Source organism: Panthera pardus, unplaced genomic scaffold (assembly GCF_024362965.1).
Source record: "Panthera pardus isolate Hobbes unplaced genomic scaffold, ASM2436296v1 HiC_scaffold_25, whole genome shotgun sequence".
NCBI lineage: Eukaryota > Metazoa > Chordata > Mammalia > Carnivora > Felidae > Panthera > Panthera pardus.
In genome coordinates this window covers 16,893,603-16,908,147 of record NW_026526821.1, presented here as the reverse complement: position 1 = coordinate 16,908,147, position 14,545 = coordinate 16,893,603, and the positions used below count along the sequence as shown (strand labels likewise).

General features: G+C 47.6%; 1 protein-coding gene across 13 annotated transcripts in view; it reads left to right on the top strand.

Moving 5' to 3' along the window:
- Positions 1-12,881, top strand: part of L3MBTL1 (L3MBTL histone methyl-lysine binding protein 1) — a 39,077-nt gene extending 26,196 nt beyond the window's left edge. For 4 of the 13 annotated variants that reach the window (XM_019458453.2, XM_019458447.2, XM_019458448.2 and 1 more), the window contains 4 exons: positions 910-1,067; positions 1,498-1,560; positions 4,830-4,960; positions 6,480-7,589. In XM_019458453.2, coding sequence (XP_019313998.1) covers positions 910-1,067; positions 1,498-1,560; positions 4,830-4,960; positions 6,480-6,690 — 563 coding nt within the window. In that variant the 3' untranslated portion in view covers positions 6,691-7,589. Of the gene's footprint in view, positions 1-909; positions 1,068-1,497; positions 1,566-4,829; positions 7,590-12,761 lie in introns of those variants that run through there. The other 9 variants (XM_053890229.1, XM_019458459.2, XM_019458454.2 and 6 more) reach the window with 8 other exon arrangements.
- Positions 12,882-14,545: the final 1,664 nt, after the last annotated feature.

The following is a 14,545-nucleotide window of genomic DNA, read 5'->3' as shown; positions in this document are numbered from 1 at the left end:
AAAGGCCAAAGGGGCGGGGAAAGCCGGTCTGTGATGAGCTGGGGGAGGGCCCCTGGGGAGGCGGCAATGGCAAGCTGCAGCCGTGTGTCTAGAACTAAAAGCTCAGTGAACAGGAGGGAGGCAGCTCTCTTGGTCTGTGGGCAGAGAGAGGCAGGGCAAGCCCCATGGGACAGTGGCCACATGGCCCAAAGCCAGTCGAGGCTGGTAAGGTAGGCGGGGGCCAGGTGTGTCTGAGCCTGCAAGAGTAGACGAAGTCCAGGCAGGTGAGCTCCAGACCTGGTCAAGGAGGAGGCCAAACAGCGTCAGTCATGAGATCATACAGCAGCTGAGGCTGGAGGCCAAGAGCCAGGACTACAGAAGCAGGTCAGAAAGCAGGGTAACAGGCAGGGTGGAGTTGGCGAGCGGGTCAGGGATCACCTTCTAGGTCCGGAACAGGCTGGGGAGTGGGTGGGGGGAAGAATGGAGCTGGAGGCAGTGGCAGACGCTTGCGGGGTGGGTTCTCACACAGAAGCACCCTGACTCCGCCAGAGTCAGGCAGGAAAAGAGGGCAAACAGAACAGGCTTCTGCTGTCAGGGCTGAGCTTCTCAGATGTTGGAAGCCATCCTGCTACAAGGTATCTAGAGAACAGTCAGGGGTGCTACAGCACCCCCTTGCCGGGGCCCCGGGTGATGCAGCCTCAGAGAGAGAGAGGGCTGGGCGGGTCCTAACAGCCGACTCCTGAGAGTCTGTAACGCGAGGCGCTCGCTTCACCAGGAGGAGTGGGCAGTGGCTGAGGAGTCAGATCTCCCTGTTGGCTGTGCAAGTCTCTCAGGAGGCCCTGGTCCTCCCTAGGGGCATGGGTAGGAGTGGGCCTCAGGGACCAGCTTAGTCCTCAGCGCCAGCCTGCCAGCCTCTGCCTCTGCCTTCAGCACTGGCTCCCGACGCCATGCACCAGTCCCTCTTCACGTCAGCCCTGTCGGCCCGCCCTGACCGCTCGCTGTCGGTGTGCTGGGAGCAGCACTGCAAGCTCCTGCCGGGAGTGGCAGGCATCTCGGCCTCAGCAGTTGCCAAGTGGACCATTGACGAGGTGAGAGCGAGGACCCCTCCCCACTCCTCTTCCCCACTTGGTGCTGTCACCGCACCACACCCTGGAAGGAGGGTTCAGGAAAGGCCCTTGTCAGGCAGAGCAGGCACTGCACCTGACACTACCTCCCACTCATCCCTCCCGTCCACAGCCCCTCCTGGTGCCCGGCAGGGGCCGAGACATGGGCCAGCAGGCCTACCCCGGTGGGTGGGGAGAGGGACGTGCTGCTGGTTCACGTGGAGTCCAGCAGGAGAGACAGGCTTCCCCTGGGCCTCTCCTTGCTCACCCGGCACCAGAGACACAAGGATCCTCTTGGGCTGACAAGAAAAAGCAACACTGTCGAAGCCCAGAGAGCACCAAGTCCACCTGGGCCCACCTCTCCCCTCCCCTTTCCCCCCAACCCCTTGGCAACACGTCTTCTTTGGTTTCCAAGGTCTTCAGCTTCGTTCAGACCCTGACTGGCTGTGAGGACCAGGCACGACTCTTCAAAGATGAGGTGAGGTGAGGTACAAGTGCAGAGCGGGGACAGAAGGGTCACTCAGTGAGATGGCAGGGAGCAGGTGGCCTCATCAGCGCTGCCCCCTCTGCTAGGGAGGGCCCTCTGTTGTCCGGCCTGTGGGAGACTGGTCACAGTGGCCCATGCCTCTGGGAAAAATCGGGTATAGGCCGTGGCCCAGCTTGTGAACCCGCTGTGTTCAGAGCGTCCTCAGGAAGGAAAATGCCTCCTGGAGACAGGGCTCCATTCACTCCTCTCTGCTCTCCGCCCAGCTTGTTTTCCAAACCTAGGCTTCACCAGGGACAGTAAGTTAAAGTGTGTCTTGAATGGCACAGGTATTGCCTTTTACTTCAAGGATCCTAACACATACTTAAAACCGAGACCCAAAAGCTTACCAAGGATAAGAAGCCATGAGTTGTACATAAAAGAACCCTAGCTTTGCAGACAGTGTAGATGTGAATCCCAGTTTTGCTGGTTTGAGCTCTTTATTGTCTCTGAGTCTGCATCTTCTTATCTATAAGATGGAAATAGAGCGGGTATAACGACAACCTTGCAGGGCCATTGTGAGCATTGGAAATGGTGAACGGATCGTTGTACCAGACTGTCTAGTATAACTATATCACCACCATGCTGTAGAATAGTATATAAATCCTATCACTATACAAGAGTGCCTGATACAGTGGGGGCTCAATGGTGGTTCTGACTTTTAATAGTTGTCCTTAAGTAAAGAACTTTACTGTGACTCTCCTAGTTTACACAATTTGAAACTAGAAGGGACTTTGGAGTTTGTTCAGATCTTCTTTCCAAAGAATACATGTATCCCCCTTCACCCAGCAGCATGTAGTCTCAGCCCCTCCAGGTAAGGTGCCCAGAAGAAAGAAGTCTGCTCCTCTTCCCCTAGAAGCTTCTCTTTATCCAGACCCAACACAGTCAGCCGTTTCTTCATAGTGTCCTTGTGTGGTGGAGCCCCCAGACTCCTCCCCATGTGGGGTGTGGCCTCGTGGGCTGGTGATCTTACTGTCACATATGTATCCACAGCTGTACCCTGGTTTCAGATGCCTTGTGACCAGCACAGAACACACTGGCTGTGTTCTGCCCCCTCCTAGATGTTTTTTGGTTTTATATTTAAAAGGATTTAATAGAGCACTTTTAGGTTCACAGCAAAATTGAGAGAAACGTACAGAGATTTTCCATATACCCCCATCCCTGACATGTGCACAGCCTCCCCAGTTATCACCTCCACTCAGAGTGGTGCACTTGTTATAACAAACTGATACTTAGATTGTTTTTTCATGGAGATAAAAATGTACATGGAACGAAAATGCACGCATCTTAAAAGTACAATTCCACAAGTGTTGTGAAATGTGTACACCTGGAACCCAGTACTTCAGTCAAGATATAAAACATTTCCATCACACCAGAACGTTCTTTCATGGCCCCTTTGTCAGTCTCCGCCCTCATGGGCAACCACTGTTGTAATCTTTAGCACCATAGGTTAGTGTTACCTGTTCTTGAACTTCTTATAAATGGGTCCAGCTTCTATTCTTTGGTGTCTGTCTCTTTTCACTCAGTGTAATGTTTTCGAGGTCCATCCGTGTTATTGTGTATACTGGTAGTTTGTTCATTTTTATTGCTGAGTAGTGCTCCATTTTATGAGTAGCCCACAGTTCTCCTGTTAATGGATATTTGGGTGGTTTTCTTTTCCCCTAGATATGAACTATATATATATATATATACACACATACATATATATATATGTATGTGTATATATATATATATATACATATACATATATATATATGTATGTGTGTATATATATATATATATATATATATATGTATGTGTATATATATGTATTTGTAACATTTAAGTTTGCATGAGCTTTATTGCAGCCATATCAGACCAGTTTGGAGGTCATGAAAGTCCCCAAGTGCCTTTTATATCAATTATCCATTGTAGTCTAACCACATCTTCCACTTTGTTACTTGTACCACTGGGTTTTTTTTTTTTAATTAACCTAATGTAAAACTTTACATTTATCCCTATTAAATGTTATTTTGTTGGTTTCATAGTCTCATTGTTTTAAATCTTGATTCTGTCATCTCTGATATTAATGAGCCTTTCCAGTCTCATACAACTTGTCGTTTGATAACTAAACCTTCTGTGTTTTAAGTCACACCTTCACCACACGTGTTTAATGAAATAGAACCATGTGGTACCCTGCAGAGGTCTTCCTTTGGTGACGAGAGTCTTAAGTGGTCTCTGAGTGCATGTGTTCAGCCAGCCGCAGAACCACGCAAGAATTTGGTCCTCGTCTCTCTCCCCAGGGCATCTACCTCATCTCTCAGTTCAGCATGGTCTGTGATACAAAAGCAATGGCCAAAGGGGGCAAAGGGTGGACTGCCAGCAACAAATGGAGTCTCAGTGGGGAGCAGGACCTTTGTGAGGGCTGAGGATGATCTTTTCCAGGACCTAGTCCACGGCATCAACTTCCCCAAGGAGGCGCATGCTCTAGGGAGTGGCCTTTGTCTGGCTGGACTGATGCATTCAGACACACGGGTCAAGAGTCTCTCCAGCCGGGACACAGACCGGTCATGAGAGGGATATTTCATGATTAAGAAGTTAGAGAGCAAAGCAGACAGATGGTCTTATGGGTAGTCAGCCTGTCCAGTCTGGCAGTTGGCACTGATGGCCCTAAGGAAAGTCTGCCCAGATTCAGATTAAATCAGCTCCCTTCCTCTCTGCCTTCCTAACCCCCCTCTTAAGAATAATAGCTCATAGGTAATACTGTGTACCTCATAACTGCATCACCCAGACACGCTCACAGTGCCTGCCTGTTTACTGTCAGCAGCACTAACACTCACCAGTGGGTTTATGGGGGGACTGCAGCAGCCAGTGTTTTGAGGCCACTGTCGGTGACGACTGAGAAGATATTATGCAAACACACATTGAAATCAGACCAGTCAACAGAAAGAAAGAGAAAGTGTATGTGTGTGAACATGGGGAAACCAGTGGATATCTCTCTTTCCTTCTCTGTCCCCATTGCTGTCTTCCTTTTTTCCTTTCTCCTTCCCTTCTCCTTTCTCCTTTTCCTTCCTCTTCCCGTCTCTGTCCTCCGTCCCTCCTCCCATATATCCTTTACTCCCTATTCTCTTTCTCCCTTCCCCACTCCCCATGGATACCCCACCTGTCCTTCACGCCTTGCCTTCCCCGCGGCCCTCTCCACCTTCTCCCCACTTTCCTTCCACCTCCCTCCCCCAACCCCTCAGATGATTGACGGCGAGGCCTTCCTTTTGCTGACACAGGCGGACATTGTGAAGATCATGAGCGTCAAGCTGGGCCCAGCCTTGAAGATCTATAACGCCATTCTCATGTTCAAAAACGCCGATGACACCTTAAAGTGAGTGGCTCAGGGCTGGGCTCTCCTCCAGCCTGAGCTGGGCCTCCCTCTGCAGCTGATGCTTCCTTCCTGACTTGAGTTCCTCATATCCACCCCCCCCCCCACTCCCAACACCCTCTACATCTTACCAGGGGTCCTCCTTCTCTCCGGGGCTGCTTCCTACAAGGTACATGGGAGCAGAGGAGCCCTGGGGAATTTGGAGTCCTGGCTCCCGCGTCCTGGGGCTCATCTGCCACCAGGCACACCAGTGAAAGTGTGACCGGGCTGGAGGAGCATTACCAATGGAACAAATTGGAGGTGCCCTGCCTATGGCAGCCCCACACCTCCAGCTGACTTGTTTTATCACCAAAGGGTCTTTTTCTTAGCCGTTAAGGACAATCTGGTAGAATGGGAGGCTTCCCATCAGAGGCTCATTTCTCTTTGGCATCTCTCCATGCTTTTCTTTCCTTGGCTCCTACCCAGAAGTGACCCTGCCACACACATCTTTACTCACTCTGCTGTCTGGTTTTCCGGGGCAGGGCCCATGCCATCACCCACTCAGACCACTGGCTCTTCCTTCTTGGATGGGTGAGCCTCATAAGCATGTTTTCATAGGCCCACTGGGAGTTTCTGGCTGCCTTTCTCCCTTTTACCCACAAGTGGGGGATTCCAAGCCAAGATGCCTTTGTAAGCATGCCCAGTTCTGGATCGGCTAGCATTTTAGTGGCCCACGCCAAGTCCTGTTTCTAGCAGAATAGGTGATTAGAGCCTGTTTTACCTCTGCAGAAAAGGTCAAGGCTCCACGGATGTTCCCCATATACCCTTCCTCTATCAGGTGTGGGGAAGAGGCAGCTCAAGGGTATGTCAGACAATCTCGGGTCTTTGGTCAGAGGGAAAGCTCCAGCAGGCATGATGGTCCCCAAAGCTGGGCATAGCGTCCTTCCCTGCAGCCATGCATCTCAGCCAAGACATTGCCCATGGGGTGAGGGCCCCACACCTGCCAGGCCTCCGGCTGTGGGAATATGCCACTATGTCTAGCACACATACCTCATGACATCACATTCGACCTGTCCCTTAAATGTCTTGCTTTTGCGGAGTCTTACAAAGCCCACTTGCACCTTGAGAAGGCGAATTCCTCTAGCTTTGAATTCTCTGTGGCCCCTACCTTTCGTACCACCCTCCGTCTGTCCTGCACTGCCAGCCAGGTGCCTGCTGGGGCTCTGGGACTTAGACCTTTATGTCCAAGTGGGGGCCTAGCCTCCACCGAGCCACTGCCAGACCAGCCGGGGTGGGGCAGAGGCAGAGAGCCCGGCGGGAGCTGGCCCTACACAGAGGTGAGGAGCAACCACCACACTTCTGTGGCCCCAGGTGCTGAGATGGGCCCGTGGGGTGCAGAGCCAGGCCGCTTCCCTCAGTCACATGGTGTGTGTGCACCTAGGGCACCCTTGGGAGTGTTTGACAGGTGCAGCTATGAGGCTCGATGCTGGGAAAATGTCAAGGGCTATTATTGTTAAAATATGAAGCTTTATCTTCCCCACAGAAGTGGGACACTCAAAGCTCTGTTGATTTCCTGCCACAGTCCAGTAGGAGACCCTCTCTTTCGTGGGGTCACACAGCTTTGCCAGCACAGCCATTCAGCCACCCAGCTGAACTCCCACCTGGCTTCAGACGTTCCTTCCCTTCGGCCCCGAGAGGCAGCTCTGAGCACAGGCTTCCCGAGAGGAAAGTGGGCAGTCTCTGCCTCTGGCTGACACTCGGGTTTACAGAGGTTGCATTGCCCCCTTGGCCAAGAGTAAGGAGGAGCGAGTCTGAGCCTCTCTGACTTGGTTGCTTGGGTGGTGGCAAAACTCACCAGCTCCTTGGCTTTGCTCCTCTTTGAAACTGAGGAGAGATGCTCACTGGCTTTGTGGTGTGAAGAGGAGGCAGCAAGTGCTCACAGCTGTGCTGCGGGACCTCACCTGTCCTAGTGAGTAGGGCTGGGACAGCTTTGCCATGTGGATCTACCAACCACACTTCCAGTGCTTGCCCACGGGAAGGGCAAGGTGGACTTAGGGCCTTGAGAAAAGGACCCCCAGGCTCTGAACTTTGAGACCTCGGCACTTTCTGCACCAACGTCAGACTCTTTGGGGAAAAAAAAAAAAAACACATAAAAAGAAGGAAAGAAATCTGCCCTACTGCCCCTTCACCCCCGTCCTGTCCCCAGACAAGATCGTCGCACCTTGACCTGGGTGCCCAGTGAAGGGAGAGGGTTGGTGCCAGTGCCCATGCTATGTGCCTCTGCCCTGCTCTCCAGCAGCAGATACCGCTTACACTTTGGCCCCGGCAGCCACAACCAGCCCTTGCCCAGCCCTGGCTTAGGGCGCTGAGGACCTTTCTGTTTAATTTCTGAAGCAGAGAGAATGATCCCAGAGTTTGAAAATGAAGCCTGTTTGCACTTTCATTCACATGCACTTTGGTGGAATTGTTTTTGTACTTACTGTGTGTGTGTGTGTGCGTGTGCGTGTGCGTGTGTGTGCATGTGTGTTCTTTAAGAGAATCCTCTGGTTTAAGATAAAATGACTCTTGACTCTTGAGAGAGAAGAAGTTAAAACTGTGGTGTTTTGTCAGTGTATTGAAACAACATAAATAAACTTGGAACATCTGGATGATATATAGTCAGAGTCTGTTTATATTTTCATGGTAAAACATCCAGAAAACATGAAATGTATATCAATAGTGCCATCACTGAAGAGAATAAAGTATTCTTTTTGTTGTTAGGAGTCCTTATTCTATTTTAAAGATAGGAAACAAAGGATAAAGATAAATGGATATACTTGTCTACACTGAGAAATGTAAACAATGGGAACCCCCAAAGAATAGTGTGGAAAGGGCCTGATCCTTGACAGTTTAAAAATGGTCAAGGGCAGAAAATTCAATGAAGCCTCCCGTTTTTAAAATAACATCATACTTTCAGGTGGGGAAATGTCAAGCTGAATGGTTAGACTCTTAAGTTTCCCAGAGATTGAGCAGGTAGGCAAGTGGCAGAAATGCCCTGTTCGATCACATCAACCCCTTTCTTGTCACTATCTTTAATTTCTTTGCCCTGCTGCTCTTCTGGACTACTTAGCTAGAGTACCAACTGTGGAACTGTCCAAAGCCCATCTTCTCCACACCTTTCCCAAGAGCTTATCTGACTAAGGGGATTGGTGCCATGGTTGACTGATGGTCTCTGGCTTCTGTGTGGACCCTCAAGGCTGCCCAGGAAACAGTTGGTTTTTTGTGGGGGTTATCTTTGATTTCCCTTTTCATACTCTTCAAACATCTTGCCCCATTACCTTCCCTGTTGTCTCAATACATGTGTTCATCATCTATATCACAGAGAAAATGAAAGTCATCAGGAGGAATACCTCCACCCTCCTGCCATTTCATCTGCCAATCTCCTCCCATCCATTTCCATTCTTACTTCTTTCTTTCCTATTATAGTAGAAGAGTTGATCCTTCCACTTGTAGAAGCTAGTCCTCTACCAGCCGTGGCTGCTGTAAAAGGAAAAGAAACATTAAGAGACAAGAAAGGACTTTTGGAAATTTAAAATTGGTTGCAGAGATTATTCGACACATGGGTTGAAAGATAAAGTTGATGTTGCCCAGGAAGTGGAATAAAAAGACAATGAAATGAAAAACGGGAAATAATATTAAAGGACTAGCTGGAGGTCCAATATACAACTTATAGGAATGCCAATACAAGAGAACAAAGAAATTATATTTAAAAAAAAACTTTTACTAAAAGGAAATTTCACAGAGTTGCAAGACTATAGTCACCAAGTTGAAAGGTTATACTGAATGCCTGAAACAGTGGGTGGAAAGGAATGACACTAAGCTACATTACTGTGAAATATCAGAATAATGACAACAAAGGATTTAAAAGCTTCCAGAGGGAATAAAACAGGTCTCATCCAAAGGAACATGAATCAATAGCATTGAACCTCTCAACAGCAATGCTGGAAGCAAGAGAGTGTAGCAATGTTTTCACAATTCCAACGGAAAGTTACTTCCACCCTAGAATTCTGTACCCACCTGAGCTGTCAATCAAATGTGAAGGCAGAAAGAGCATTTTCAAACATACGTTTCAAACTTTTATCTCCTGTGAACCTTTCCTCAGAAAGCCACTGGAGGATGTGCTCCATTAAAATGAGAGAGTAAATCAAAAAAGAGGAAGATCCCCAAAATGCAAAGGCATTTCAGGGCATCTGGGTAGCCCTGTCCGTTAGGCATCCGACTCCTGATTTCAGCTCACGCTTTGTGAGATCAAGCCCTGAGTCAGGCTCTGAGTTGACAGCGTGGAGCCTGCTTGGGATTCTCTCTCCCTTTCTGTCTGCCCCTCCCCCACTCGTGTGCTCGCTCTCTCTCTCTCTCTCTCTCTCTCTCTTTCTCTTTCAAATAAACATTTTTTTAAATGCAAGGATAGTTCAAAATAAAGTCAGTCTATGTATACACCACATTACTAGAGTGAAGTGGGGAGGAAACACAATCATCTCCATTGATGCAGAAAAGGTATTTGCCAAAATCCAACACTGTTTCACAAGAAAAACAGAAAGCTAGGAATAGAGGGGGAAGTTTCTCAACATGATAAAAGACATCTACAAAAAACCCCACAGCTAATATCATCCTCAATGGTAAGAGACTTTCTCCCTAAGATTGGAACCAGACATGGAAGCCCACTTTTCACCACTGCTTTTCATACTGGAAGTTCTAGACAGAGCAATTAGATAAGAGAAATAAATAAAAGGCACCCAAATTGGGATGGAATAAGTAAAACTATTCATGGATGACATGATCTTATATAAAAAAAATCCACAAGAGATCTGCCATAGCTGCTAATTTAAGCAAAATCACAGGGTATAAGATTAACACATGCAAAAATCGCTTGTGTTTCTATACCCCTGCAACAAACAATACAAAAAGGAAAACAGGAAAGAAACTCTACTTACAACAGCATCTAAAAAAATGAAATACCTAGGAACAAATTTAAAGAAGGAGGTGAAAGGCTTATATACTAAAAGCTACAAAACCATTGCTGAAAGAAATTTAAAAAGACCTACATTCATGGAAAGACATCTGTGTTCATGGGTAGGAAGACTTAATACTGCTAACATGTCAACACTACCCAAAGTAACCTATAGACTCAAAACCTATTGAAATGCCAATGGCCTTTTTTCAGGAATAGAAAAGCTGATCTTCACATCCATATGGAATAGCAAGAGGATCTCAAAAGCCAAAACAATCTTGAAAACGGACAAAGTTGGAGGACACAGATCTTCTGATTCAAAACTTGCTGCCAATATAATTAAAACTGTGATATTGGCACAAGGATAGACGTAAAGACCAATTGAATAGAGTTGAAAGTTCAAAAACTAACCCATACATCTATGGCTAGTTGATTTTTTTTATTAGAATTCCATTCAGTGGGGGAAGAACAGTCTCTTCATCAACTGGTACTGAGACAACTGGATCTCCACTTGTGAAAAAATGCAGTTAGACGCCTACCTTATACCACATAAAAAATGAACCTCAAATGGGTCAATGACCTAAATATAAGAGCTAAAACTGTAGAGGTAAAATAAAACATGGAGGCAAATCTTTATGACTTTGGAACTGAAGGTGAATTCTAGATGGGACACCAAATGCACAAGCAACAAAAGAGAAAACAGACAAGTTGAAGTTCATCAAAATGAAAGACTTCGGTGCATCAAAGGACTTCATCAAGAAAGTGAAAAGACAACCTATAGAATGGCAGGAAATACTTGTAAATTGTCTATCTGACAAGAGTTCAATATCCAGAACGTACAGAGAACTCCTAAAACCAAACAACAAAACGACAAATAACCCAAATAAAAAATGGGCAGAGGGCTTGCCTAGACATCTCTCCAAAGACTACCATAATGGCCAATAAACACATGATAAGACGCTCCACATCATTTGTCATTAGAGAAATGCCAATCAAAGCCACACAAGCTGCCACTTCACACCTACCAGGATGGCTGTCAGCATAAAAATGGAAAAGAATCATTGTTGGCAAGGGTGGAGAAGCTGCTGGCTGGAATGTAAAATGGTGCAGCCACTGTGGGAAACAGGTTGGCTGCTTGAGGAGGAGTTTGGTTCCCCAAAAAGCCAGACATAGAATTACCACATTACTCAGAAATTCCAGGTATGCACCTGAAAGATCTGAAAAGAGAACTTGTGTGCCACTGTTCACTGCAGCATTATTCACAATAGCCAAGAGGTGGAAAGGACCCAAGTGTCCACCGGTAGATTGATGGGTAGACAAAATGTGGTCTATCCATACTACAGAGTATTACTCAACCATAAAGAAGGATTAAACCCAGGGGCACCTGGGTGGCTCAGTCGGTTAAGCATCTTGACTCTTTATCTTGGCTCAGGTCATGATCTCATGGTTCATGAGATCAAGCCCCATATTGGGCTTCGTGCTGGCAGCATGCTTGGGACTCTCTCTCCCATCCTCTCTGCCCTCCCCCACTTCTCAAATAAATAAATAAACATTTTTTAAAAAGGATTTAACAACATGGTTGGACCTTGAAAACATGATGCTAAGTGGAATAAGCCAGGCACAAAAGGACAAATACTGCATGAATTCCACTTAACAAGAAATATCTAGCATAGGCACATTCATGGAGACAGAAAGTAGACTGGAGGTTACCAGGGACTGGGGCAAAGGGGGATGGACAGTTATTGCTTACTGGCCATAGAGTTTCTCTCTGAGGTGATGGAAAAGTCTTGTAAATAGATAACGATGATGGTTGTACAACAGTGTGAATGTACCTAATGTCACTGAGCTGTCCACTTAAAGATGGTTGAGGTAGCAAGTTTTGTTGTATAGATTTACCCACAATTTCAAAATTAGGAAAGAAAGAAAACAGAAAGAAGAAGGAAGGAAGGAAGGAAGGAAGGAAGGAAGGAAGGAAGGAAAGTAGGAAGGAAGGAAGGAAGACAGAAAACACGAAGTAGGACATCCAACAAGGAGAGAGATGAAGGGAATGTCCAGAGTGATGGGAAGGAAGGGCCAGGTTGACAACTGAACAAGTGTCCAGGTGAGAAGAGAAGAATGAAAATGTTCAGAAAGGATGAAAACAAAACAAATGAATCAAAACTGCTGTATTATTGTATTAAGAGGATATTTTCAGCTCTATCAGACAGAGTTTAAGAGAGAAGTGTGTGTGTGTGTGTGTGTGTGTGTGTGTGTGTGTGTGTGTGTGTGTGTTTGGTGTGTATTTGATATTTCAAACCATCAAAGGAGGTAGTATTAATTAACTTTAGGAAAAGCAGAAGCGTGAGTTTGGATGGGTGAGATCTAAAGGTTCTCGTTCCGTAGTAGAAAGGAGTCCACTTGATAATTTTTTAAAATCATAAGGAGGAGGAATATCAGGATAATCATGCTATTTAGACACATGGAGATCAATTCCCAAGGAAGCAGCTTTTTAAAAAGTTGAGGAGTGGGAAAGGACCTGATCTTTTTCATTATCCACCTCATAGTCCTATTTGATTTGGGGGGAATGGGGGAGAAGGGAGGGTGCAAGAGAGCGAGGGGCAGAGACAAAGCGAGTGAGAGAGAGAGAGAGAGAGAGAAGTGGGGCTCACCTGAAGCGGGGCTTGTGCTCACCTGATGTGGGACTTGAGCTCACCTGATGGGGGACTTGAACTCAAGAACCGTGAGATCATGACCTGAGCCAAAGTCAGATGTTTAATGACTGTGCCACCCAAGCGCCTGTCCTATTTGATTTTTTTAAACTTTTGTACATTCATCCATTTCTAAAAATCTTTTTTTCAGAAGGAAACCTGGGGCCCCTCTCTGGACTATGTGTGAACACTGGCCCAAAGGTCCTGTGCCCAGCTCATGTGAGTGACAGATTTTTCCCTACGAATCCCGTGGCCCTTATCCCCTCTGCCTGTGGATGAACCTGCAGGTGAGAGAAAGGGTGTGTACAGGTGGAGGAAGTGGTAGGAGTGTGGGTGGGGGCCGAGGAAGCACAGAAAAGTGGGCTGAGGAACGTCAACGTGGAGGGAATATCCATGGACGTGGGTTCCCATTGGTTCAGTGTCTGGCTCCCCTTCTCATTCCTGAAAACATGTCTTTGGCCTTCATACCCAAACGACAGAGTCCGGCCAGCCAGAGGGAGAGGAGGAGACAGGGAGGGTGGCAGGGGAAGGAGGAGGAGGAGGACAGAGAAGAGATGCACCCCTGCGGTGGCCTTGCTGCAGGAGTGGCCTGGCTATTTTCTGCAGCATCGGGGAGGGAAAGGCAAGTGGAAGCACTGCTGATAGCCATGTCAGTTGGCCCAGCTTTTTACACGAATTTGGTAGATAGGTCAAAATGAACCCAGCCCTCCCCCCGGGCAGGAGTTTATCAGACAGAAACAGGAGTGCAAGGCCACAGGACATTAACACATCCGTGTTCTCCACGGCCTTATTAGAATTATTGTGAAATTGGTAGCAGCTTAAATGTCCAACAGCAAAGAAACGGTAAATAGGGAACAGGGATACAGAAATTAATCCCACATTATACAATGTGAGGCAGATGGTTTTTTTTTTAAAAAAACAACTGAATCTCTTTTTTTTTTAATTTTTTTAATGTTTATTTTTGACAGAGAGAGAGAGAGAGAGAGACAGAGCATGAGCGGGGGAGAGGCAGAGAGAGAGGGAGACACAGAATCAGAAGCAGGCTCCAGGCTCTGAGCTGTCAGCACAGAGCCCGACGCAGGGCTCGAACCCACAGACTGTGAGATCATGACCTGGGCCGAAGTCAGACACTCAACCGATTGAGCCACTCAGGTGCCCCAAATCTCTTATGTGTTGACATGGAAAGATGTGTGTGAGAAAAAGTGAGTTGCTATGCATATGTATAGTATGACCTGTTTTTCTGGGAAAACTAGTATAAGATATATAGGTTGTAGACAAAGGTCCAAAAGGATGGTCACCATTTAGTTTACAGCAGTTACTTTGGAAATGAGATTAAAGATGGGTTAGAGGAGAAGATTTCACTTTATTCCATGTTCTATATGCTGGAATTTTTCAAAACGGTTTATGCAGAACCATCGTGTGGGGTTGTTAAAAACCAGCTTTGGGAATGCAGGGGGAGGAGGAGCCTGGTGGAGCTGAAGCAGGGCCGCTGAGGAAGGGGGCAGGACCCAGGGCTCGGCCCTGATTTGCTCCTGGCACGTGGGCAAGCCACGGCCCCTGTTTGGGCGGAGCCTGGACGCTTGGTGCTGTGTGTGCTGCTGACGGTGGGGACGAGGGCACGCAGGGCCACCCCAGGGCACATCAGAGCAGCCGGGCCTTCAGGCGCTAGAGTGAGTTAGAAGTTGCTGACATGCTAATGAAAAGGCAATGGAGGAAGCTCCGTGACAGACCCTGAGTTGCCAACTGAGGAGGGCTCACCAGGCAGAACTTTTCTCACCTGTGCAGCAGGCCAGGCCCTGCCCCTGCTCTGAGTTAGAACCCTCAGTCTGGGCAGCTGCAGATGAACCAGGACAAAGCCTTCCTTCCATGCAAGCTGGGGAGGGCTGAGCCCTGGTTCCTGAGCCTCGGGTCTCCAAAGGGCAGAGTGGAGCATGG